Source organism: Alternaria viburni, assembly GCF_023758015.1.
Source record: "Alternaria viburni strain BMP 2772 chromosome Unknown scaffold_18, whole genome shotgun sequence".
In the NCBI taxonomy this organism is placed as follows: Eukaryota; Fungi; Ascomycota; class Dothideomycetes; order Pleosporales; family Pleosporaceae; genus Alternaria; species Alternaria viburni.
This window is the reverse complement of record NW_026055787.1, coordinates 514,916-540,444: the sequence shown is the minus strand read 5'-3', so window position 1 is coordinate 540,444 and position 25,529 is coordinate 514,916. Positions and strand designations below refer to the sequence as shown.

The 25,529-nt window shown below is 52.8% G+C and overlaps 10 protein-coding genes and 1 non-coding gene across 11 annotated transcripts; 8 read left to right on the top strand and 3 right to left on the bottom strand.

Moving 5' to 3' along the window:
- Positions 1-659: 659 nt before the first annotated feature.
- On the bottom strand, positions 660-2,226 carry J4E79_008050 (uncharacterized protein; the record flags this gene model as incomplete). Its single annotated transcript, XM_049356909.1, has 2 exons — positions 660-704; positions 874-2,226. 2 exons carry the CDS (start codon positions 2,224-2,226, stop codon positions 660-662), a joined length of 1,398 nt encoding a protein of 465 aa, XP_049208756.1.
- An 815-nt stretch (positions 2,227-3,041) lies between these two features.
- Positions 3,042-3,529, top strand: J4E79_008049 (uncharacterized protein; the record flags this gene model as incomplete). Its single annotated transcript, XM_049356908.1, has 2 exons — positions 3,042-3,158; positions 3,212-3,529. The coding sequence occupies 2 exons, from the start codon at positions 3,042-3,044 to the stop codon at positions 3,527-3,529; spliced, it is 435 nt and encodes a 144-aa protein (XP_049208755.1).
- Positions 3,530-4,602: 1,073 nt separating this feature from the next.
- J4E79_008048 (uncharacterized protein) lies at positions 4,603-6,043 on the top strand (the record flags this gene model as incomplete). Its single annotated transcript, XM_049356907.1, has 8 exons — positions 4,603-4,779; positions 4,839-4,873; positions 4,922-4,995; positions 5,052-5,270; positions 5,319-5,504; positions 5,557-5,702; positions 5,756-5,867; positions 5,916-6,043. 8 exons carry the CDS (start codon positions 4,603-4,605, stop codon positions 6,041-6,043), a joined length of 1,077 nt encoding a protein of 358 aa, XP_049208754.1.
- Positions 6,044-6,253: 210 nt separating this feature from the next.
- Positions 6,254-7,044, bottom strand: J4E79_008047 (uncharacterized protein; the record flags this gene model as incomplete). The annotated part of the gene is made up of 3 exons (XM_049356906.1): positions 6,254-6,750; positions 6,800-6,978; positions 7,031-7,044. The coding sequence occupies 3 exons, from the start codon at positions 7,042-7,044 to the stop codon at positions 6,254-6,256; spliced, it is 690 nt and encodes a 229-aa protein (XP_049208753.1).
- Positions 7,045-8,031: 987 nt separating this feature from the next.
- ALTA12 (60S acidic ribosomal protein P1) lies at positions 8,032-8,529 on the bottom strand (the record flags this gene model as incomplete). The annotated part of the gene is made up of 4 exons (XM_049356905.1): positions 8,032-8,078; positions 8,134-8,275; positions 8,328-8,405; positions 8,461-8,529. 4 exons carry the CDS (start codon positions 8,527-8,529, stop codon positions 8,032-8,034), a joined length of 336 nt encoding a protein of 111 aa, XP_049208752.1.
- A 327-nt stretch (positions 8,530-8,856) lies between these two features.
- J4E79_008045 (uncharacterized protein) lies at positions 8,857-10,657 on the top strand (the record flags this gene model as incomplete). Its single annotated transcript, XM_049356904.1, has 8 exons — positions 8,857-9,073; positions 9,131-9,212; positions 9,267-9,291; positions 9,344-9,622; positions 9,672-9,907; positions 9,955-10,168; positions 10,222-10,407; positions 10,460-10,657. 8 exons carry the CDS (start codon positions 8,857-8,859, stop codon positions 10,655-10,657), a joined length of 1,437 nt encoding a protein of 478 aa, XP_049208751.1.
- Positions 10,658-11,840: 1,183 nt separating this feature from the next.
- On the top strand, positions 11,841-13,189 carry J4E79_008044 (uncharacterized protein; the record flags this gene model as incomplete). The annotated part of the gene is made up of 3 exons (XM_049356903.1): positions 11,841-11,914; positions 12,072-12,687; positions 12,917-13,189. 3 exons carry the CDS (start codon positions 11,841-11,843, stop codon positions 13,187-13,189), a joined length of 963 nt encoding a protein of 320 aa, XP_049208750.1.
- A 2,358-nt stretch (positions 13,190-15,547) lies between these two features.
- On the top strand, positions 15,548-19,171 carry J4E79_008043 (uncharacterized protein; the record flags this gene model as incomplete). Its single annotated transcript, XM_049356902.1, has 6 exons — positions 15,548-16,178; positions 16,293-18,031; positions 18,085-18,391; positions 18,441-18,698; positions 18,747-18,974; positions 19,023-19,171. The coding sequence occupies 6 exons, from the start codon at positions 15,548-15,550 to the stop codon at positions 19,169-19,171; spliced, it is 3,312 nt and encodes a 1,103-aa protein (XP_049208749.1).
- Positions 19,172-20,162: 991 nt separating this feature from the next.
- Positions 20,163-20,776, top strand: J4E79_008042 (uncharacterized protein; the record flags this gene model as incomplete). Its single annotated transcript, XM_049356901.1, has 2 exons — positions 20,163-20,397; positions 20,502-20,776. The coding sequence occupies 2 exons, from the start codon at positions 20,163-20,165 to the stop codon at positions 20,774-20,776; spliced, it is 510 nt and encodes a 169-aa protein (XP_049208748.1).
- A 741-nt stretch (positions 20,777-21,517) lies between these two features.
- On the top strand, positions 21,518-21,611 carry J4E79_008041. Its single transcript has one exon. It is a non-coding gene; the product is annotated as a tRNA-Leu (tRNA).
- Positions 21,612-24,264: 2,653 nt separating this feature from the next.
- Positions 24,265-24,847, top strand: J4E79_008040 (uncharacterized protein; the record flags this gene model as incomplete). Its single annotated transcript, XM_049356900.1, has 2 exons — positions 24,265-24,270; positions 24,371-24,847. 2 exons carry the CDS (start codon positions 24,265-24,267, stop codon positions 24,845-24,847), a joined length of 483 nt encoding a protein of 160 aa, XP_049208747.1.
- Positions 24,848-25,529: the final 682 nt, after the last annotated feature.

Below are 25,529 nucleotides of genomic sequence, written 5' to 3'. Positions count from 1 at the left end.
CAACCCTTTGTACAGTATCTTGCTCACGCACGAACAAGACTCAGGTACGCGCACATGTGTTGTACACGTAGCAATCGCCCATGTGCACACACACACCACGAGACGAGAAGCTGCTCGAGTCAATCCTGCCCCTGCATGCTCACCGTGCAACGGGCATTTGGCCAATTTGCCCGTTGCAAAAGCCACCGGCTACAATGTGCCATCGGCGTGCAGTAGACCCTTTTTGCACGGCCGCTCGCTAAGACCCCGGATTCACGTATAGCGTATCGCGCGTGCATTAGTTTCGGTTTGACGATAGGACCCTTTGGCAGTTGATGACGGGTAGAACCTGTGATGGCGGGGGAACAAGCTCTCTCCAAGGTCTTGGGGCTGCAGGGACTCATGTCAGAGGGGTCAGAAGGTCTGGTGCACGTTGGTAATGAACTCCGAGGAGGTGTGGGTGTGGTTCTTGATTCGTCATATTGTACTGCATCGGTGTGGCACAGTGGTGAGATACAACTTTGTCATGCGAAGCAGGTTCGGAAGACAATGCATTGGGAGTGCGAGGGTGTAATTAGCTTGGTGATTCTTTCGACTCCTCTGATCTTTGCCAGTATAGGCTATCCCCTCTAATCTATACAGTATCATGCGTCGGACGACTATGCAAGACGCCAACCGGTCTAAGTCATGGTGACGAGTTCTTCGGCCGACACGGGGTGGATAGCCTGCGGGAGAAGCACATGTTAGCATCCATGTTCTCAAACGCCGATTGCACAATGCCGTTCCTTTCCCCCGCAAACGTGGCAGCTGCAGCAGTCGACAGCCGGTGCATTGCCGCTTATGCATGCACGGATGCACGACGAAACGGGAATGGAAGGTTGGGTGATTACTTACCACACAGTTGTCAAAGTCCTTCTTCGTGGCACCCATCCTGATCGCCACACCGAACCCTTGCAGGATCTCGCTGCTTCCCTGTCCCAAGATATGCAGACCGACGACCTTCTCGTTTTCGCCCGCGCAGATGATCTTGTAAGCTGTGGGCTGCTTCTCATCGGGGTCCATCATAGCGAAGTACATGGCCTTGAATTCGGTCTTGTAGATTTTGATCTTGTCGCCGTACTTCTCGCGGGCCTCGGGCTCCGTTAGACCGATAGAGCCGATCTCTGGGTGGGCAAAGACAACAGAGGGAATGTTCTCGTATTCGAGGTGTGCCTTGGGTTGGTTGTTGAATAGGCGGTCGGAGAGGCGTCTTCCAGCGGCGATGGCGACGGGGGTGAGTTCGAAACCGCGATCACATACGTCACCGATGGCGTAGATGTTGGGGATAGAGGTGTTTTGGTACTCGTCGGTCACGATGTGGTTCTTGTCGTTGAGCTTGATGCCGAAGTCCTTGATCTTAAGATCTTCAATTTCGGGGTCACGTCCAGTTGCGAAGAGAACTTCTTCGACCTCAACGGTCGACTCATTCTTTGTCTCGTTGTTCTGGTAGGTGACGCGCTTCATGCCGTTGCCAATATCCTCAACCTTTGTGATTTGTGTACCCTTGTAGAGGTTGATGCCCTGACGCTCGTACTCTTGAGTTACGGTATCTTGGATCATGGGGTCGAAGGTTCGGAGGAGCTTGTCGCCGCGGATGAAGAAGTGTGTTTTCGAGCCGAGTGCGTGAAGCATGCCAGTCATCTCGACACCGATGTATCCAGCGCCACTCGTTGCAATGCTCTTGGGCTGCTTCTCGAGATCGAAGAAGCCGTCGCTGCTAATGCAGAGTTCCTTGCCAGGAATATCGGGTAGCTTCGGTCGTCCACCGGTCGCGATGAGGATATGCTTCGCCTTGATGCGCTGGGAGCCTCCATCATGAAGCGCAACCTCGACTTCGTCCTTGGCCACAAACTTGGCGCGCCCTCTGAAGTGCTCAATCTCGTCCTTGTTCAGGTTGTTCTCGTAGATGCCGTTCAGTCGCTTGACGTAGTCGTCTCGCTTCTTCTTGAAGTATGGCCAGTCGAACTCTGGTACCCCGCCAACCTTGAAACCGTATGCGGGCGCATCCTTGAAGGTCTCGGCAATCGCTGCTGCGTTCCAAGTAACCTTCTTCGGCACACAACCGACGTTTACGCAGGTACCTCCGTATCGTGAAGATTCGATCGCGATGACTTTTGCGCCGTGTTTGGCGGCTCGTCGTCCAGAGGCAATACCTCCGCTGCCAATTCCGATTACTAGGTAATCGCACTCCTTGGGTTGAGACGACATGGTGATGCTTGAGGTGGAGAAGTGAGACGAGAGGTTTGATAAGCGTGCGGATGCCACTGCGGTTCGTGAAGGGCGGAAGTGCGATCGGAGGAGAGAAGTTTGTCCTGGAGATGGAGGGGTAATGGTACGGAGACTTGTCGAGAGAGCTCGCAGTCTAAAGGTAGCTGTTCTTTGCATTAAGATGCAGCGCGGCCGACGGCGGATACTTATGGAGTACGTCAGAATAATTAGATTCCAAAGCTACTACTGCATTCAGAGGCTGGATTGGACGACTTAAGTAATCCAACCACGCAGGTGCAGTATGCGGTATGCGATATGGCTGCTTTCTGTGCAGGCTAGAAGTTCCAGACCGGGGACGAACAAGACAATGCCTGGAACTATCACGCAATGCTATCTCAGCGACCGATGTGTGTCGCTTGGTAATGCTGCGATTTAAGATTTTGCGATTATGGGAGCAGCCGGCGGTGACGTGATCTCGGCCTTACGCGTGCGGACATCCCGGAGGTGCATGCGCTAGACCGCTTCCAATAGCTACTTCGATCATCGCTTCCAGGCCAGCCCACCTGCGACACACGACTCCACGCAACTTCAGGTCGGTCAAGTCAACTGAAGCTCGACAGATGTTGGCAGGAAACCATGCCAGCCTATGAGAGTGGTTCAAACTTTCTCGGATCCTGAATCCTGACTCCTGAAGCATCGACAGTTACCCAAAGAGATCAGACCATCCCCACCACGGGCCTTGCGACATTGCCGAGTGTCGCACTCTTAGCTGAAAGCCTTCACACCCACTTCTACCTCACTCAACTACCCTCGTCATGGGTGGTAGGCTTTCCATGCCGAAGGCGGCCGATGGCTTGAGCGAAACCTCCAAGCCGACGTCGGCCAATGCGCGAGCGCGTCTTTCACGAGGCGGAGGTATCATCAATGGCCGTGTAAGAGGCTTCTGTCCAGATTTGTAATCCCCACATCAGCTAACACGTCCCAGACCGTCATGGCACCCTTAGCGGCCCTTACCATGGCTGGCCTCCTCTTCGTATATGCTCGGACGTCGATACGTGCGGCGAAGCTCAACGCGAAGAAACATCGAGAGGCAGACGGTGGGCAAATCAGTTGGCACAAGGAGAGCATGAGGCGGCATGGTCAGATGGACAGGCTGGACGATGACAGAGGGACATTCAGCGAAGCTCTTATGGGAGACATTCGTAAGAAGAAACAGCAGAAGGTCGAGGAGAACCAGAAGGCGCCAGTAGAGAGGTCCGAGAACGACGCTGAATTGAGGAAGATCATGGGAAAGAAGGACTGATTCCTGAGGGACAGGCAGAGCTCTGATGGAAGCAAGGCACGAGGGTCATCCAGAAGGCCATGATTTTATGTCCAAGGACAAAAAGTATAGAAAGACACATTAACACCTCAATCTATGTGTCTACGTGCCTCAAGGATCGTTAAACGAGGAATCATTATCATCAGGTTCGTTGCTGTGAAGAGGCCAGAATTGCACTATGCTGCTAATGAAGCTGCACGCGAGCACATTTAGCGGCTAAGGCGTTCACCGGTTTGTTCAGCATTGTCCAACACCAGCAGAGAGGTAAGCTTGGGTACAGCAGAACTTAGGTCAATCTACAAACACGGTCCGCGGCCGGCAGTGTCTTGTCACACGCACCCGAAACAGATTCACCTCTATACAGTCTGTTTAATCACGGGCAGCAAAAGCCTAACTACCTGGATACAGCAGTTGAACGCGCCGAAGTAGCACAACATGACATAGTAGATAGATTCACAGCGAAACACATGCGCTCGAAAACGCTAGCTGCCGTAATGATAAACTGTGATTTGCCAGAGCTATAGACATGGATGTGTTAAGCTTCACATGTGAGCCCTGGAGCGAACCCCGCATTCAGCTGTGGTAGCTTTCAAACGCGTGCCATGCCACGAGATTTGGTTGAGTGATGGCAGGCGCGATTCAACAGCAAAGTCATGTGCTGGTGTCAAGTTGAGGATCGATTGCCGGGCGCTGGATGAGGGATATTATAGATAGGTACATGTGCAGGTCGTTGCGTCGATCGTTCGCCTGCGGCCAATGGCTTCATCCTTCCGTGGCCGTTAGACTGTTTCGGGGATGCGAGCTGCACAAAGCGTGAGGTTAACCCCACCATTCCATGACCGCGCTCCGCATCTATACACTCTCGCCAACACCAGCCATTGTCGCCCGACCTTCCTCTCCACCACCAACCTCCGCACTCGACACCAATCGCGCACCCACGTTCCCTCCATCCAGCTTGACGACGCCGCGGTCTTCATGGAGCTTGCCCGGCTGCTGGCCCGATCGCGATTGCCGTAGGAAGACTGCACCGTCTTCCACAGCTAGCGATAGCCAGTATGCCTAAGCAGGACGAGGGGAGGCCAAATGTACAACAGGACATTCCAAATAGACCCAGAGATCTGACCGAGGTTTCAAGAGCCGTCCTGCGCAGCGAGCAGGCCAAGCGATGGACCAAGAAGTACCGCACCGAGGTCGCTGCAAGCTCCAGCAGTCTGCTCTCTACGTTTGCGGCTGTATGTGCATCCCTATCAGACACGGCATCGTTGATTTCGCCAGTGCTGATAGCTTCTAGTATCCTCTCGACTCGGTCAAGACCCGCCTGCAAGCGTACGCCAGCCCCCCAGATTCACGTAGAACACGGCTAACATGGCATAGCTACAAGTTCAACTCCTTCGCCGACTGCGTTCGCCACACCTACAAAACTGAAGGCTTCCATGGCTTCTACCGTGGTATGCCTCACCGCTCACAGCTGCATGGCCAGCACCCGCTAATGTACGCGTCATAGGTGTCTGGTCTCCTCTCGCAAGCATAACCCTCGTCCGCACCGTGTCATTCTCCATATACCAACGATCCAAGTACGCGCTCGACAATTGGATTTACCAGACTACCGGAAGCTCCCCGCTTGTTATCGCAAATACTCGAGATGCGTGGCCCACATTTTCAACAATTGCATGCTTCGGGCTGGCAGGTGTCAATGCGGGTGCCGCTATCACGGTAATCGCATGTACGACAGACCTACTGCCGTTTATGCTTCGCTAGCTAATTCAGTCAGGCCCCTTCGAATTGACGAAATTGAGCGCGCAAATCTCCGTGTTGATGGCTGAGCGCAACGATGGCGGCGGCAAGAATGAAGCGGTCCGCAAGAGCTACCAGAACTTGGGAACCTGGAAGACGGCACAAAATCTGGTCAAACATCGGGGTTGGACAGGACTATATTCTGGCTTCCATTTGCATCTACGTGAGCGAGCCGCAGATCGCTGCAAAGACATGCAAGCGCTAACAGGAGACAGTAAGAGATTCCATCGGCACCGGCATTTACTTTGTGACATATGAGAGTGTGAAACAGGTTCTAGCCAATGCGCGAGGTACTTCACCTACACATCCACTGGCTGTCGTCGTGGCTGGTGGACTGTGTGGACTGGTTAGCTGGGCCTGCGTAAGCTTTAGCTTCCTATGGGGTCTTGAATCAAGTACTAATACGTATGGCAGATTTTCCCGATCGACACGGCAAAGAGTATCTACCAGCGAAACTGTCTCGTCGGAGGTAAAGACAAGGCCACACGCCCTAAGATACATTTCTTTAGTCGCCGGATGTATCGAGGTGAGCACACCTCCCCAGATTTGCAAGACTTCTACTGACCCAATCAAGGCCTCGGTGTCTCCATGTCTCGTTCCTGCATAGTCAACGCCATTTTCTTTACTGCATTCGAATTCACCAAGAAGCGCATCAACGGCATGTCTTACGACGAGGAGCTGCTTCGTGCCAACGACCTATAGCTAATTCGACATTTCCATATTTGAGGTTTCACTTGTATCTGCATAAGGGCATGGAGTAGGTGCATATTTCGCTTGTACGCAAGTGGATATGTAGATTATCCTAGATCTGAGTATGCCACTACGAGCATAGTCCTAAACATGACACGCATATTGTGCGCCTGACCTTGAAGGATTTCTCAATATCCCCTGTGAACTTCTCAAAGATCTCGTTCAGTCCTCATCTACCTCTGCCTGGCACTGCTTCTTCTCCTCTTCATCCGCATGACCGTGATAATCACACGGCTCAATATCGTCGTCAGGTAGCACTGACTGAGCGATTTGACTGTAACGAAGGATGACGCGCATGAGGAAATCGTGTGGCAGACTGGCTCGAAGTTCGAGTTCGCCATTTCCAGCAGTGTCACTTGAATCCCCAAAAACCCGGCAATGCGACTCCACAAAGAGATCGAGGATTGCGTGATCCTTGGGAAGATGAGCAAAGCCATAGCTCACAGCCTCGTAGTATGCAGTCTGCTTAATAAGGTGGTCGATCAAGCTGTCGCGAACCATTTTGTAGAACAGTGGAGACAGCATTCGATCGCCAAAAACGAGAGCTTTGGTACGTGCAAGTTGTGCATTAGCTAGCCTCATGTCGTTCTCCTCGTCGCACCACTCGGAGCCCTTCTTTGGAAGACTCTGCGAGTACACCCAGTCGACGAAGATGCTGACTGTCACCTCGTTAGCTAAGTGACACACTCCCAAGTGTTTTCCACTCACACGTGCTGCACTCAACGTCTTCCAATGTAACGACACCATCCTGCGCCTCTTTCCAGGGACCATTCAGAGCCTTCTTGAAGTACTCGGAGTGCTCAACGAGCAGAGAGCGATGAACGTGGTACCTGGTTTTGGTGTCGCCTACTTCGACGATGACGAAGACGGGCTCTTGAGCAGCCTCACTAGTATGTGATTAACTCACGGAATTCTTGACCGAGCACCCTTCTAACATACCTCGGACGCTTCATTCTTGCGATGTTCTCGTTGGCGTTGTGTATCCGTGTTTCTGAATTATCCTTGGGCTCACTTTTGTGTCGTTGTATGTGAGTGTCTAGGATTGTAGTTGCAGTAGGAGAAGAAAGGTGACAGACGAAGTAATCGAAGAAGCTGACTTGTTGTTGAGAGTGGTAGTTTGGTCTTGGTTCAGGCCGTCTAGCTTGCCCTCTCTCACTTGAAGACCCACCGTCACCGTGATAACATGGGATTACGAGCGTAGTATCTTTTTCCGACCTCGTAACCGGATCTATCTGGTATAACCTTGGAAGCTTTCAACTACATCTACGATGTCTCAACAGTGAACTATAAGTGCTGTGCTCGTGACAACAAAGACGCGCCAACAAAGGCACGCGATACTCTGGTGAACTATGCTGTGTAGACGGTGTGGGGTTGGAATGGGGAAAGTCGAAAATGGTTCAAGTACCGTTGGTTAGGTAGTTACTGCTACCAAGTTGAACTATCCGCATTAGCCTGGAACGTGGCTGCGGTAAGTACTCCATGTGTTTCCCTCGTGGTAGAGATGGGCGAAGACACTGGCTTTGGGTCATGATATGTTGAGGTAAGAGGTCATATGAAAGGGTGATTTCCGGACTTACGCTATCCGATCGAGGAACGCTAGCGCATGATTAGGGATTGCAATGATGTCGATGTATCACTTATATCAACTTCCTTTCATAGCCACACACGGAACATCACAGTGGCTGGTATGCCGACCGAACTACCGCTCCGAAACATCACGACGTGTACCCGTTCTTTGCACTTTTCGAAGTATTCATTGACCTGCCGACCTAACATATCTCATGACGCCGTCGTTGTTCTTCCGGGAGGGCCCGTATGCAAGTCGTGTCACCGAATAGTCGTGACTGTCCCACCCCAGCAATGGGAATATGCCCGCTGATGAATCCGTTTTGCAACCCCGATAAAGGCAAATGTCGAAGAAAGGAAGGGAAACGAGACGCTTAGTCGAAGAGACCGAAGCCCATGTCGTCGTCTGACTCCTCCTTCTCTGTTGTGTGTTAGTCTCCGTTCTGTGCTCAGCGAGGGATGTTTGGTAGACGTACCCTCCTCCTTCTTCTCCTCGGCAGCTGGCTCGGCACCGGCAGCGTCGCCAGCGGCAGGGGCAGCGCCTCCAGCAGCGGGGGCAGCACCGCCGCCTGAACCGACGTTCAGGAGCAGGTCCTTGACATCCTTGCCCTCAAGAGCCTATTCACATATCAATTCCGTGTTCTGCTCCAGCGTGTCCGTGTATGCGCACCTTGGCGAACAGAGTTGTCCAGATGGGCTCGACCTCCTCGATCTTTGCGGCCTTGATGATAGATTGGAGCTTGTCGGCCTGTTCAAATTAGCCATTGTGTCCGCGATTGCGAATTGCACCTCGGGAGTCGTACAGTGATGTCGACACCGTCATCAGCGAGGATGAGAGCGGCGTAAGAGGTGGCGAGCTCGGAGGTAGACATTGCGACGGATGTGATCGTGATACTGTCGTGAGTCGAGATGTTGAGAGTGTCGGCGCTGGTGAATTGAATTGATGGTGTGGACGGCGCTAATCGTGGCTTTCGCTTAGCGACGTCTAGCTGCATCGGGCGTTAGCGCGTTGGGTGAGCTTGCCTTGCCCCTCGGTGACGTCCGGGCACTTTCCCCGCTATCAAGCTGCATCTTGGCTTCCCGACCGGCTACTTCCAAGTTCGCATATTGCAGAGTTCCAGCTTTCACCACCGTTCGGATTAGCCTCAACCCCACCGAAAGATTCCCCAACCAGCGCCGATCAGCGTCTGCAGCACACAATGACCGACTCCCCACTCCCACGGATTCCGCTGGATCCGAAGGAGCAGCCCATCCTCGACAAGCTGCAGTCCATACGGACGGAGCTGGAACTACTGAAGCGTGATCGGTCCACCTATGTCAAGAGCCAAGATGTCTTGAAGCTGTACGACCAAGTCATCGAGCAGGTCATAATTCTCAACGAGATACGGGAAACTAAGCGCCTGGAGCAGAACAAAGGTATGTCACGTTGCCACCTGCCCAATGTGGCTTGTTGATGCTGACTTGGTCGCATAGTCGATTACATGCTCGATGATTGCTTTCAGCTCATATCACTTGCGTATCTGACCGTCGGAAAGAACCACGAACCACCAGCAGTGTTAGTATTTGGCGGTGTCATGTGCTGTATACGAAGTTACTGACAGTGTTCCAGCTACTCATACATATCCACAATCAAGGTATTTATACATGTGGGAGGTCATGTGCACGTCAATGTCTAACAACTCACAGCGCCTCTTGGACCATCTCAAAGAAGCCACCTTCTACTCGCAAAAGGATCTGGAAGCCCTGGACAAGAACCTGCAAGATTGCCGGCGTTATGTTGAAAGGGGGCAGGAAGGTCACAGCCCTCATCTGCTGACTCTCCTCGATGCTCGTATCAAAGTTTGCGAAGAGACACTAGCAGAACTGAAGCTGAACCTATCCGGACTGACACCCGACCTGACACCGAAGTGGGAGAAGCTTGTCTCGATACTACGATCCCTTTGCGGTTGCAATGCAAGATCGAAGGTTAGCAAACTCCGAATAGGCCGTTACCGTGTACTGACCGGAACTGTAGTTCCCACTTGAAGAGGTTGAGGAGTACTCAGAGGAGCTCAACAAACTCGACGAAGAGCTGAAAGAACACGGAATTCGCGCGTATGAGACGGAGGGAACCACTGAAGAGAAGCTGGCCGAGATGGTCGACAAGATGCAACTAGCCACCGAACACCCCGAGGCCGCACCAGACGCCAAGACTCTCATCGGCACGCTGCTACGCCGTAATTTGCTCTGGGTCACGTTGATCAAGCAAAAGTTGGTGCATCCCGCTAATCTTACGATCCGGACTAACACCTGAGCAGGCAAGGACGCATATCGCCCGCTTTCAAAGACACCTACGACAAACTTCTTGCTATCCGGAACAAACTCGAGAAGCTCACTCTGACACAGGCATGGTCCCTTCGTGAGACTGATCTATGGGATTTCCAGCGCCAGCTTGACCGCATAGACGAGGCACGCGTTGACGGTAATTTCGTTGATGCACTTGGACGTCCATCTGAGATCTACGAGCAAAGGGTATGTTCTCACAGACGTGATTGTCTATACGCCCACGGACTAACATGATGTAGACACTACTCTATCTTCTCAGGAAGAGCTACGCTCTCATCTACCAGCTGCTCTTAACTTCAGAGCCTGTGTCAGAGGCATTACTGCCAATATACAACCAGCTGACCACACTTCGGAAATGCTTACTTGAAGTCAAGAAGCTGGGAGGTGTATCCTCACCAAGAGAGCTGTACCCATACAGTATGAAGGTTGGTGCACCACCCCATGAATATATCGATACGTCTACTGACTCATATATAGCTGAACTCAATTGACAACATGCGGGTAGACGGCAAGTTCATGGTTGGCGAAGAGATACCCGATGGACAAGGACGCGTAACACAACTTCTGGAGGAATGCTTCGAGCTCGCCTACGACCTGAGAAACGATGCCGAAGACAACAACAGCTCCGCTGATGTCACGCCATCGACCGAAAAGCCCGAGCCCCTTAGCACCTGATGTATCCTCTCTCTCTCTCTCATATTGGCGCTGTACATCTCGGCGTAAGACGATCGCTCCCAAACTGGCTACCCACATCTCTTCTGACCTGTCTTATTCCGGCGATTCTCTCTCTTGTGGCAAACACGCGTAGAACCCTTGTACTTTCTGTACTTCTAACTATTACTTAATATGGGTCAATCATTCGAAGCTGTTCAATTTCGTCTTCTGGTGGCGTTGGTGGTGGAACATCTGCATCCTTGAAGGTTAGGTGGCTTCCGTACGATATGCCTGCAATTATCAGCGTCTTTGGCTATCAGCTTCGGCTCTTCCTCTTACAAAGCTCTTCGCCTGTAGCAATGTCTCTCAAAGCTCGATACGTGATGATTTGACGTCGAGTATCCCGCATCCATCCTACGTTTTGTTCCTGGGTCGAGTGATTGAACATGCTTCCCAATCCGAATATGATGGCTTGTGTGACCTTGCTGTTACCGTCCGTATCTACGATTGGCCAATTGCTAGCATGAGTCAGATTTTGAGTACTTCCAACCACCTCTAATAGATACTTTGATCAAATGTAAGGCCATCGACCTGCTACAACCGCCGATGCCCGCACATGCGTACGCATGCTACATGTCCAGAGGAGGTGGTAGCGCGATAATACAGCAGCTCAAAACAAAGAACTACGTACTAAGTGTAATGATAAAGCGAGGTCTGCTCTATGTGCTTCTTGTTTTCTTCTATTCCTAGGATCAATACAGGACATATGTCTATCGTGGTCCCTGATGGTATGTCTTTGGTAGCAAAAACACCACGCCCTACATGCCTTGTTAGTCATCCACTACAACTGATCTGCCATCATCTCGAGAAACGTACCTTTTGGCGTATCAACCTTCAGGACAATATCTGGACATCGTTGAAGTGGGATGTCGTTCGGCGCTGTTTGGAAACCCATGGTACCTAGCAAGAAGATCGGCACTTCGCAAAGCAGCAAGAATAGTTACAAGGATACAATAAGGACACCAGTCAGCAGTCCATTCCTCTCAAACCCACGACATCACTTTTGGTAATTACATCACAAAAATTTATCACCGCGCTAAGTCCGCGGTCCGAAGGCTTGGACCCTGAGGGTTGCGCCCCACTCAAGCTTCGCTCATGGCTGGCCGCTTTCGTCACAGGTCCTCGCAACACGACTGCCAGCACGATGGCCCAGCAACGAGGGCAAGCAATGGGAGACTCCCTCAAGACGGCACACTCCGTCAGCCTAAAGGTCCTGCGGTATGTTGGCACGTCCTTTATGCTGCTTCCGCATAGCGTCCTGTCGCAAAGCTGATCGTCGCATCGTCTCATGACCATCCACCCGACTTGTCTATCTATGCATATGCCATGGACATGCCAATGAACTGGGGACTCTGCGTATTGACGTCGTTTCCAGATTGTCTCGTCCATCTCTCGCGGTGCAGCACCCTCTCCCGAACTCCAAAGACCTAGGCATATCGCCCAAGGCGTCGCTCGCGTACCCCACACCGAACGACACCAAAGACCAGTTCGTCCTCAGTCCCGTGTTAAACCTTCCTGAGGCGTTTGGTAGCGCCTACGTCGGCGAGACCTTCTCCTGCACTTTATGCGCGAACAACGAGCTCGATCCATCCGACAACACAAAGGCGATTAGTGGCGTGAGGATACAGGGCGATATGCAAACACCGTCAAATCCTGCGGGGTCGCCCCTAGATCTGTCTGGTCTACAAGAAGAAGCAGAGAACGTGTCCCCAGGGCCAGCGGAATCATTACAACGTATCCTACGATTTGAGCTCAAGGAAGAGGGCAACCATGTCTTGGCTGTGACTGTCACGTATACAGAGACCGCACTAGGAGAAGGAAGGGCAGCGAGCGGCAGAGTCCGAACATTTCGCAAATTGTACCAGTTCGTGGCTCAACAGTTATTGAGTGTGCGCACCAAAGCTGGAGAGATTGGGCAGAAGAGTGGATCTTCTCGATACCTCCTGGAGGCACAACTGGAGAACATGGGCGAGGCTGCAGTCTGTTTAGAGGTACGTCGACGCGTTCCAAGTCTCACGATTCATGTGTTGGTACTATCATTTACTCCAAACAACGAGTCAGAGCGGCTCCTTTACGTTGAGGATTTCGGCTCCATCACTAGCTCGATCGCAGAGTCCGATCCGGCAGTCTTGTAGATCCGGCGCTATTTCGCTGCTTCAGATAGCCTACCACCACAGCCCTGCCCCTAGTAGGCATTGAACCACGACTGACTCCAAACAGGCAGTCAATGTAAACCCGAAACCACCCCTCAGATCTACGTCGCTTAATTGGGATATGCAAGCCTCAGGTATCAATGCGCCGATATTGAGCCCACGGGATGTGGTGCAAGTCGCGTTCCTTCTCGAACATGGGCCTAGCGACAAGGACGAAGAGATGGCAGGTTCCATGACGGAAGACAACAAAAGAGTGCTGGGTCAGCTTGCTATCCAATGGCGGAGCGCATTGGGCGACAGGGGCTCTCTCAGCACCGGATGGCTTACGGCTCGGCGCTGAGCGTGTCTTGTCCAATAGACTTTGCGTCGCGCTCTAACGTCGGTACGGTTTGTATATCTCCGACCGAAAGTTCTGACGCCCGTACCTGCAGTTCCAAGCGCTTGGTCTTGCATTGTCGATCTACCACGGTAGGTTTGCGTTGATTGAAGTCATTCGGAACCTGCTCCGTGCGCTGTGTCAACATGAATCGAGTAGCCCGAACTTCGTCGCCGAAGATTGAAAAGCAACCTCTTGACTATATTTACTCGCGTATGACTGTACCTCTGTCTACCACCGGCTATATCGAGGTCCATGTATGGATGCGTGGGGTTGCGGAGATTTCGATGGAAATTTGCAATGCCGAACATGCTCAGATCGCTGTCACACAGTCAATGGGTAAGTCCAACACAGACAGCCGGAATGCGGAGGAGGATCTCTTGGACGATCGACGTGTGGAGCGAACGCAAAAGCAAGATCGACTTGGACAATCAAGGCATTGGATGCAGCTGGAGCCACGCGAACAATTCTCCTCAAAAAGCACATCTAGTCTTACGGCATTGACCACTAGTGCGCCCAGCAGACCGAACAACAGCGCAGTCAGCTCTGAGGGAACCCGAAGAAATTGGTGGAAACAACGGCAAAGTTGGTGAAGCGCGGCAGAAGGAGCAAGGAGCCCCATGATTCCGGCCTAATGGCGCAGATGAATAGGCGACAGACACGGGAACATGTCATGACAGTCTGACGAACTACTCGAGGGTTGGGCGATCGTGGGGGAGTCATTTTATCTCGGTCAAATACGAGAGCGTGAGATGTTTGATCGTCGGCCCCCAGGAATGCAAGATACGCAGACGCCGAGTGATGGAAAGTAGAGCTCGTATGTATTGAGCAGCACAGACGAAGTATTTTGAGGTGGCTGCAGCTGTCAGATTACATGGGAGAGCACAAGCAGTAACCGTTTGAGGAGCTTGTGTGTCGAAATCGGCAGCCGACCGCGGATCGACATGGCTATTTGCTACATGCGTCTCTGGGCGGGCGTATGCAGCTCCAACACCGAAGACAAGATAGATACGGTGACATGTCCTGGTGGAACCGATGTGCACCGTTTTGTACAGTTAGGCAAGCAGAGTTGAAACGACAACGGTTTAGATGGTGGTCAGAGCATACGACGGCGGGCTGGCTAGAGCGTACCGCAGGTACCTGTATGCATGTATGTGCAGCCAGAGGTACAGTATGCTGTGGCATTGGCCTGACATATGACAGGTTCGGTGCATAGATAATGCTGGACGGGGTGGAGAGTGGGCGGCAGTTTGCAGGTCAGCGTGGGGCGGTCTATTTTCTTTGTCTCGGGAGGTTGAAGATGTGCAAGCACTGCGCAGAGTATGGGGTCGCGTCCGGGACACGACAGGCAGGCCCCTATTCGTACCGCAGAGTTAATACCGTGTATGCGTGCTGTACGCTGAAGGTGAAACACATGCAAATTGCACGCACACCACCATGGCTGTGGGCGCAATAACCGTCGTGTTGGTGAAGGCCGTCGACGACCCCTGAACGCGCAATGCAGCGCGGCCAATCCGTCTTCGCCCAAAGCAGGCTGGGCTCAGGCCGTGCCTTCCCAAACCAAGCGGCGCCCCCTGGTCGTGCTTTCCGAAGACAGGGTCTAGCAGCGCGACATGGGACGACGGCACAGCGACGGGCGGAGACGCCTGTGCGTCGAGTGGAGCGACACGGCCACGCTGGGCGATGGAGGGCGTACCGTGGGACGCTGTGTCTACGCCAAACTCTGCGGGCAGATGAAGGTGCTGCGCGCGGGTGCCTTGCATGGACAGGCGCGCGTCGCCTCGCGGCCGGCAGCGCTGACAGGCTGCACTGCAAGAGAGTGCAGCAGTCCGGTCCAGGCCGAGGGGCAGTCGAATGCTCAGCGCGGGAGCGGTTAAGCGCTAGACTGTCTTCCGCCAGCGATAAGAGTGCTTGTGGGTTAGCTGCTCGAACAGGCCGGAGTCTGTCCCTATGAATTGGCCTGTGACCGAGCGCAGCGCACTGAACCCTTCTCCGCCAACCCTCTCCCCATTCACTCTTTTCGCCCGCAAACCGCCGTCGCGACACGCCAGCGCAACCTCGCTGTCTACCATCTACTGTCTCCCGTCCACTGTCTACACGCAGCGCCGCCCACCCGCCCCCGTGCAACCGCGCCCTCAGTCACCGTCGCACTCGCTCTGCCCTTCCCGTGCATAAGCCTCACCACCACCCGTTGCTGCGGACCCCCAGTCTCCAATGACCTAGAGTACAAGGCGACTCGACGTCCCACACGCCGTGACCGCGCAACCCCACGACGCTCTTTAATCGCCCATCTTTTTGGATATCCTATGCCCACCATCTAACATGGCGCCCGCTCCCTCGTCCACCGCCGAGCAGTCGTCCACCCCGCTCGCCGACTATTTCTTCATCTCCGGCATCGAGTCGTCGCAGGTCTACGACGAGCGCACCCAGAGCAATGGCATAGTCACCTCCCCGCTTGCCCAGCCCCCGGTCGATGAGACCATCGAAGAGGACCGCGCCCTCGAGACAGATTCGATCCGCCCAACGTCCCAGGATGGCCTCTCCAACGGCGACTCCACGCGCCGGCGCTCTGCGAATCGCTTCAGCGAGAACCGCCAGTCCAATTGCACCATCATTGGCCCAGATCCCAAGCAGACTGCGAGCAATCGGAGCAGCGCCACCATCAAGGGCGTACAGCTTGGCGGCTCCGGCCTCAGCGACCAGGACTTTGACATTGCACTGCGCAAGTTCGCGTCCGAGCGTGATACCTTTCTCGAGGAAATTCAGTTTACTGCTGGTGTTGCGCAACAGGCCCGCTCCACCCCCACGAGGCCGCGACCCAGGCCACAGCGCGTGTCACAAGCTAACAATGACGATGGCGTCGGCAACCTCAGGTCCGGCGTTGGCAGCATTCGACGGCGCATCTCCACAATGCAGAGCAGTCTGAAGCGCCAGTCGTCGACCGCAAGACAATGTAAGTTGCATTCCACACCATGTCCGACCAGGATCTGTGCAGGGCTGGGCCCTGGCCTCTGGCATTGACATGGGTTATTTACTTTTTGATCGACGCATACTGACGTGCATGCAGCCTCAATCCGAACGTCGAAGCGCATGTCCGGGTACAATTCCGTCATACCCGCACCGCAGCCCTTCAACCCGGAGCCGGACATGCATCCTCTGCTACGCCGCTACGAGCCTGTTCTCCTAGATCGTTACCCGCCCCGGAACATGGTCGAGGAACTCAAGAGGCGCAATCCCTTTCCCGACTACGTGCCCATGTTTGCATTTCCTAATGATGTTAGTGTCGTCTCATCTGACGAGCGCCCAAAGAGCCAATGGCATGGTTTCGCCATGACGAATGGAGATGGCTCCAAACTTTACGGCATCACCATCATCGTCTGGCTGCCGTTGAACGCCACCGCTGCAGAAGGCCTCGAGCGCCAATGTGAGGAATGGCGAAACTTGCACATGAATCCAGAGGAGCGCGAGCTGGCAAGCAGTTTGGGCGAGCGCCTGGCATTGGAGCGCGCAAAACTATCGCAACTACTGACTAAGCTTCCGTCCGTGGCCCCTGACTCGGAAGAGCGTGACGACTTGGACGACCAGATCGGCGCCGTTGAAGAGAAGATTCAACTCATGACCGACTTACTTCGTCCCGTAAGGCACGGTGCCGCCTCCAAGATCGAGGGACTGACTGATGGAGAGACCGGACTCTGGATCCCCCGTGCTTATGGTGTAATGGGTCGAGATGCGAGTTTGACACCTTTCTGGAAAGAGTGGCTCAAGGCCGTTGTTGTTCCCATGACTACTGGCGCAATTCTGCGAGTCCCTGCCAGCTCACCGCGAGTTGGCATGTGGCAGCCGCTCGAGCGGTACGTAGTCAACCTGTGTGCAGAGGCTCTTAGTCCGATTACCTCGATCACGCAGGTTGAACTGGCAGTCCGTGAGCTTCGCATGTACGCCCGCAAAGAGGCAGTCAATGAGCTGCCTGGATCCCGAAACATCGACATCTATGCCCTGTTCCGATGCATGTCCATCCCCAACATCATTACGCTATTCGAGTATGTGCTCTCGGAAGCTAGGATCATTCTCCTCTCCTCACACACGGCTATGCTGCATCTGGCCAGTATGGCGATAACGAACCTGCTGTATCCCTTCCAGTGGGCTGGTGTCTTCATTCCAGTCTTGCCTGCTCGTCTGGTGCAGACGATAGAAGCGCCATGCCCATACATCGTAGGAATCGAGCGTCGTTACGAGCCCGCCGATTACCCCGACGACGACTATGTGCTCGTCGACCTGGATGCTGATTCAATAGTCTCTAACGGTCCACCGCCGCCACCGCTACCACGCCAACAGCGACGGAAACTCATGTCTCTCCTTCAACAATCTGCACCGCATCATATGCGCTACGGTGTACCTACTGGCCCTCCTGCTTATGCGGTAGAAGCCTTCCCATACGACACTTTCGCCTCCGAGAATCCTGGGGTATTCTCGTACAGAGCACATCCTTCGACTGTCCAGAACTACGTCGGGCTGAACTCGACGTCTTTTGGGACAATGGTCGGATCACCAAGCTCCAGACCTCTAATCTACAACGCCTTCTTACAGTCAAGTGCGTCCAGTCGCGGAAACGACCGTCCTTCCACAGCGACTACCATAAAGACATACCAATCTCCGCCTTCGCCCAAGGTTTCTCCTGTATCGACAGTCTTCCCACCCATGCCCAGTACTCCCATCTCGCGTAGCGATTCTGGCTACGCACTCCAGGCCAATCTGCGTGAGAAACGATCCGCTCACTTTGAGACCTCAAGTCGGCGAAGTTCATCGGTAAGTTTGCTCTACTCTGTACACTGTGATAGCTCATTGACTAATGTGGCTAGTTTGGTTTCGAACGTGTCCCTCAAATCCGGCGCCCCTCTCAGCCGTTCCTTGGCCATGCACCAAGCGCATCAACATCATCTCTGAGCCATGAATACAAGGCGGGGTCCTCGTACGCGCCATCAGTGTATGCTCAGTCAACTTTGGCTGCATCCACTATCATGCCTGGTATGGCTACGCATCAAGTGCGCAACACTGCAACAACACAATGGCAAGAAGGTCATTGCTTGCAGTGGAGACCGAACGAGGACAAAGCCATGTGTTCAATATGCGAGGAAAAGTCTGATGACGGGCTGTATCGTTGCACCGGTGAGTTTCAGATCCGCTTAGTGCAACTTACTTTTCTAACAATGTGTAGGATGTAGCACATACGCCCATGGTAGGTGCGTCGACTTGATCTGCATTGTCTGCCCCACAGCATTTCGACCTGATCAGGTGCGCGCATCGTTTGTACGATGCTTCGCTAGCCTGTTCTACACGTACAGACGCTATCTTGTACCGGCTAGTGGCGAGCGCAAGAAGTCTGGTATGACCTACCAATTCAAGATGGATGAATTCGTGAAGAGCCTGCCAGCCGAAAATGTGCAATATATCGAAACGCTGCAGCAGACACAAGGTCAGTATTGCTACTACAGTTTTTGCACCACATACTAACCCACGGTAGCTTTCAACGAATTCATCCATGAGCGCGAGAGCAAGTCTGCAGATGATCCTACCATCAAACTTTTCGATGAAGTCATCCTGGCAAAGCGAAACCGCGGAAAGTCTTCATTCTTTTACAAGTCCAAGGTCGACTTCTTGTCCGACACAACGGACCATCTTTGGCGCACTGCGTCTGCGACTCCGCCGAATTCTCGCTTCCCGGGCGACTATCGCTCTGTAATCAGCCGAAGTATGTCATCCACACTCCCTCAGCCAGACACTGCTAACAGAATCGCAGTCCCCGCGAAGCTCGATCCCACACTCATGAAAGAACCGCGTGTCATTCAAGGCGTGCCACGCGTCCCTCAAGGCAAAGCCCGCCGCAAACCCATTCCATCCATGCTCGGGCCTAACGGCAACAGCCCGCCACAAATCCATACCTCATGATCTCTACACCAAAACATTACGCTCTCTATAACGACGAACCCGACCTCCATGCCTCTCCCTCCTTCGTCACAACCTCACATCTTTCCGTCTCATCATTGTACTACATGTAACATACCTAGCGACGGAGTTTTCGGCGCACCACGGCATTGCGAGTGGACCTCGATAGTCCGCTGGCCGGTGCTTGTTTCTCAGATTGGATATCTGATGGAAGGATAGAATGTCATCTCCGAAACCATCTTGCATTACATGGGGTGGTTTGGAAATGCTTTTTGCGCGGATCGATTTGGATTCCGACTCAGTGCGTATTCTCTCTCGGCTGTATACTGGGCGGCGCAAAAGAAGCATTTGGTCTTTATGCGAGTATACCTTTGTAATGCGTTTCCTGCCCTCGCCCCAGATTGGCATATTCTATTGGTTTTTTGCCTGCCACTTGCAAGATGTTTTGGTAGCAAATGGCTAGGAAGCGGCGAGATTCTTTTGTATATTATTGCATTAAGCATAACATGAGCGGTGGAAGAAAGAATCCAACTAATGGACAAAGTTTACTACAGCATGGAATGCTGAACAAAAGTCATCCCTTAGAAAGTCCTTATCCCTCCAAACTCTGTTATCGCCCACGCGATTCGAAACAACGCGTACCACGTTTCTAGCACTGCCACAAGATGCAGGAACCCGTCCAATCACGCACGTGTTTCTATTCTTGCTGTTCCTGACTAGCGTTTTAGCGCACCCCCTCTGGGGCAAGCGTCGCTAAGCTTGGCAAGCGTCCGCGTGTGCCGAGCCCCTTGCCTTGGGGATCAGGTCGAGACTCATAGAGCCGCTCTGCTCTTCTTTCTCTCTTCATCAACAGTCTTCGTTGTACAGTCATTCTTTTAGAACCGGTCTCTTACAGTCACTCTTTAGACTACACTATCGTTAATACAAAGTCACCGTTTCTACACGTCTCCGTTCACCTTTCCAACCAACCAATACTCCCACTTCAACCGCAACTATGCTCGGACGTACCGTTTTCGCCGCGACCTTCTTCGCGCTCGCTCAGTTCGCTATGGCTAGCCCCCCTGGCTGCCTCCTCGGCGCTGTCAACCAGTACGAGGACCCGTCCGACATCAAGGCTGTCTGCAAGTCCAAGGACCTGAGCTCAAAGGTGGCGGAGCTCTGCGGCAACGACGCCGAGGCTGCCATGGAGGCGATCGCGGACATTTGCAACGATGTGGACGTTGATGTTTGTAAGTACAGCCTTTCGTAGCGGATGCGCTGTAACACACCGGACGAGAAGATCAAGCACAGCAAACTACTTTCCATGATCGCATGCTGACAGGACATGTAATAGCAACTGCCATCTCCTCCGCCTCCGGCTCAAAGACCGCTACCGGTTCATCCCACAAGCCCACCGGCACCTCTGGCTCTACCCTCGTCTCCATGTACCCTACCGGCTCGAACGGACAAGGAAGCAGCAACGGCACCGTCCCCGCTGCCACTGGAGGACCTAAGCCTTCTGGCAGCGCGACTGGCTCTGGCGGTCTCCCCGAGGCTACCGGTGCTGCTGGCAAGGTCGAGTTCGGCCTTGCCGCTGTTGTTGCTGGCTTGATGGTCGCTGCTTTGTAGATGGGAGAATGATACATGTTGCGAGGGAGATAGTGTGCAGATATGGAATAGATGGGGATCATTTGGCTGTTTATCGAAAATGGAATAGAGGCGTAATTGCATAAAACGGAAGAATACTGCACATCGTGCTACTCAAAGTCACTTTCCTCGTGCGTTACTTCTGCCTAGTGCATATGCAGCATGCGATGCTTCGAATCTTACTAAGATTTCGATATTAAAGGATGAAAGCGAACTCGATCTACCTAGCAAGCCACAACAACAATCTACATGGGGCTATTCTCCTACTGCAATTTTACCCGGAAGCGTTGAACTCAGTAGTAGCGATTCTAGACCACCGCCAACGATGCCCGATATCCGGGGGGCGCGGTTATACGGCCACTACGAACAATTTCCACCACTTTCTCCAACAATAGACATTACCTAACTGCATGGTCATATGTTGGGACCCAAATAATGCGCTCATTGCTACCGAGTTCATGCTTCCAGGTTTCGCGAAGCCGCTTTCTGCTGTGGGTACTAAACAGACAAAGTAGATCTGTGAACCGCCGGCTACGTGCCCCGCCTCAACCCCCCACCTTCCTTTGAGTCATATCTTGCGCCATGGAACCTCATTCCAAGCAGGATGCTGTTGGAGACTCCAATTACCCATGCCCAAACTCTCTCCATGGGTTATTTTCGCTGCTGATATAAACCGTCATTTTTTCGGCTTAGTCATGCATCAGATACAACCCGTATCTCTCCGGCAGAATGGCCGAGCGGTCTAAGGCGCTAGCTTCAGGTGCTAGTAGAGCAATCTGCGTGGGTTCGAGTACGTTACCCAGCAATTCACACGTTGCGACATTCACTAACAGCAGTATAGATCCCACTTCTGTCAACATTCTCTCTTTTTGCTCTTTTGGACACCATGGGATATCACGAGCCGGTAAGGAGCCGATGCTTTTTTTGTGAATTGCTCGTAACATGCGAGCCGTAGGACTTCCCTGTGATTCAGTAGACTACAGAATGATGAATGGTTTTGCGTTTCTGCGTGCGCTCTACAGGGCTGATTAGCCCTTCCGCATGTGCTACGTTGACTTTGATCAATAGTGACTACCCCACTCAGCATATGTTTAGAAGCGTGCGGTCAATCCTCGAATTACATGTTAGGAATACGCTAGATATACAGTACAGAATGACTTTATGTTTAGAAAGCTACATGTACAGATCGGCAGCTCCAAGCATAGTGGATTGTACATACAGAAGAGAACAGCAGATGTGTAATCAAAGACACGGAGCAATAGGCAATTGAGTAATGTTCGTACGCGTTTGCACTGCGTACACAATGTTCTGCTACACCGTCAATAATAACCTCATAATAGAACATCCCGTGTTCCAGCCAAACAACCACTTCACTCTCTTCATGTGCAACTTTCCTGTCCTGTAGCGCCTTGCGCGTAGTATTCAGCTCCAAGACTGCAGGTGCCCTACGCTCCGGGAAGCCTGGAATATAGGCAATCCCGCTCGCTTCTCTCAACTCCAGCGCGCTCGACCCGTTTTCGTGCCTGTAGGATGCATAATATGCGTTGTGATGTAGACCGATATTCTGACATCCTGACAGGTGAGGGTGTAGTTCAGAGCATTCAGCCGCACATTCGCGTCGAATTTCGAGTGGGTGTACGATCTCAGTCACGGCAACATCGTGCCCGCATCATGCGCACCCATACAAGCCTGCCGAAATCAAGACTGGCAGAAGGCCGGCCGCGTTGGTGGCATATGAATCTGCGAATTTTGCTTCATTGAACCTCCAGGCTCGGTAGACGTTCGATCGTCGGTGCTTAGAGGTTTGTTGATGGCCGTCCTCCTGGTCTATTGAGGTTGAATCACGAGTGCGAACGCAACTGCACACGCATATTGCTGCACTCGGATCAGCTCCTGTCTCTTCGGGAGACTCTATGCAGCGCCCTAAGATCTGTTGTCTCTAGGTGGAAAACCCCCGCCAAATGCACATCTCTCGCGTAGTGGTATCTCTTACCTTTTGATCCTGGAGAGGGAATAACGGAAATTTGTAGCAGGGAAATCGCGTTTGCGCCGTTCCGCTTAGCGCCGACACCCAGCGCATCGTAAACATTGGCTTAACATTTGGGGGAGGTGCAATTGGCTGCGCGCGAGTAAAGACGCCTTGGGTGGAACTAACGTCCATTGGCCATCCAACAACGAACCGCTAGTGTTTTCCTCGCACAGCCACCGTTATCAGATGTAGGATATTCGAGTTGTGCGTTCGCGTATCAATCCGCTCTAGCATCTTGATAACCCCCATCGTCATACAATAGACGACCACGGTTCCATCAACTAGCTCATAGATGAATTCGATAGGTCTGTAGGCTTTTCGTGCTGTAGTCCCGTGTCCCTGCGGTTCGATCATGACATGTGAACCTGCTTTCTCGAAATGTTGCGACGATCTGGTAGGGTACGAAGGATATCCAGCTCGACGCCAGGACCTCATTCCGGTGGTGCTGTGATTCATAATGGCTGCTGGCAAGTTTGGTTGTGCAAATTTGCCTATCTCGAGGTCCGCCGATCACGCATCCCAGAGTGTCGTGACTCTTTGCCTTCTTCGTGATTTCATCTCGCTCCTTCTCTTCCTCGATAGAGTTCTCTCGGAAGTCGTGTTCCGGTGCTTATGGCAGGCACTGGGTTACAAATCCGCTCGCGGAGCGGCTCCTGCACATTAAGTGCGTCTCGCAGGTCTCGGCTTCCAGGAAATCTGTGTTGTGACTTGTCAGCGATGCAACCATCTGCTTATCCTGTCCGTGAAGCTGGCTCCGTTCCACTGTTGATAGGTGCGGAAATGTCCTCCTGACTGCTATACATAGCTACCTTTCCGTACCCTACTGTTGTGCCGTAATCAGTTCAGCTGTGATAGGCTCTACGCTGGTGCGTCTCGTCAACCACAAGTCCAACAATGAGTTCTGACCAGTGTCAAACTTGAGGTATTTTCAACTCGGTGTTTTGAAAGAAGGCGTGCCCTCAATTGGCCTCACTTATGCGCGTGCCCAGCATATTTTTCCTCCATGTCGTTGGGTCTCCAATCGTATCGTAGTGGAGTAGGAAGTTTCGTTCATGGAGGTAACATGGGAGCCCTCTGGTATTGCAAAGCAGTACCATCTCTTTCTTTCCAAACTGTCGGGGACTCCCTCTTTTAAAAGGTTGTTCCCTCTCCTCTCTCTTTCTCTTTCGTATCATCATCATCCGATCGAGCCATTCCAAATACCAAAAGCTTCCTGATCTTTACCATCATTACCCATCATTCCACTGTCGTTTGAAGGCCGCAGTACTCCCTCACCACAACTCATCATTTCCCATCACACCACCGTCATCATGATTATGAAGACACACACTGCCGGCGCCAAAAGGCAGGAATCCAGATTCTTGCAAGATTGGAGGCAACCAAACAGGACCTCTCCTCCGACTTCCCCTTCTCCTCCCACCACACGCCCCACTACGCCATCATGGCGGTCGCCATCAGATGATTCGCGAAGCCGATCATCATCAGAATCCTCTTCCTCTTCGTCCAACTGGAGGACGGGGTCACCACCTCGACCCATCCGCAATCAGGCAGGACTACCACCACCTGATGAGCTGATGGAAGGGGATATCGTCTACCTGACCCCAAAGACGATCCCAAAGTCCTCCATCATTAGGAGTCACGTAAACCAGAGCGGCTTTGAAGATCACCCTATAGTCGTCCTGGGTAAGGAGAGACGAAAGGGCACCATGATCGTCAGTTTCCGGCTGCTTACCACCTTCAACGGCCACACAGTTGAGGAGAAGAGACAAGGCGATCGAAGACATCAAAGAAAGTTCTTTATGATGGTTGATAACCATCAAGATAGGGTTAACTCCACTATCAACCCGGTAGCCAAAATGGCTCCAGGTTTCGATGCGTTGAAGAAACGGAGTTACGTCAACCTCTCTCGTAATTCTCGGTTCGAAGTAGAATACGAGTATCTCGAGGCCTTTGGAAAGGATCCACTGCGGAGGCTTGACGCCGAGTCAGTCTCATATATCAAGAGCGCACGCTTCGACACCTAAATTCCTCTTCCGACAATGCCGAACGCCACCGATGGCTCATGCCTGAAGGTCCCCGGCTCTTTTCTCTCGACAATGCTGATCGCCACCGATGGTTTACGCCTGAAGGTCCCCAGCACCCTTATATCGACAATGCCGAACGCCACCGATGGCTTATGCCTGAAGGTCCCCGGCACCCACCCCAGCGTCAAGGTCCGAATCCCGAAAGGGTTGTCGTCTTCCCGGTACGCCTTGCGAAGTCGTACGGATCCGAGGGACGCATCAACGACCTCCAGGCTGCACCATGTGCTGACAGAACTACAAGTCACAGTCTTATGTAGTCTTCTACCGGGCCACTGTAGCTGGGTGATCGAAGGATGGTGCGGACGCGGTTGGATTGTTGGAGTTCATAACGTCTGCTTGCGCCGCTGTAGTACTATAATAATTAATGTCTCATTGCTTAGATCTCTGCATGCTCGCTTCGTGATTGCTGCGTGATCGCAAATATCGGGTAATAAATGTGTCGGGGATGGATGTGTTGTGTGCGAGATTTGTGAGGGGACGTAAGTACGTCATCCCGCACTAACCACGGTTGCGGGGTCCCACTATTATCTGCGCGTACACACAACATCGACCTGAACTTCGCTCATTGTTGATGCAAACATCTTTCTGAGGCTACCTAGTCTTCTGATCATCTCAGCCGTAC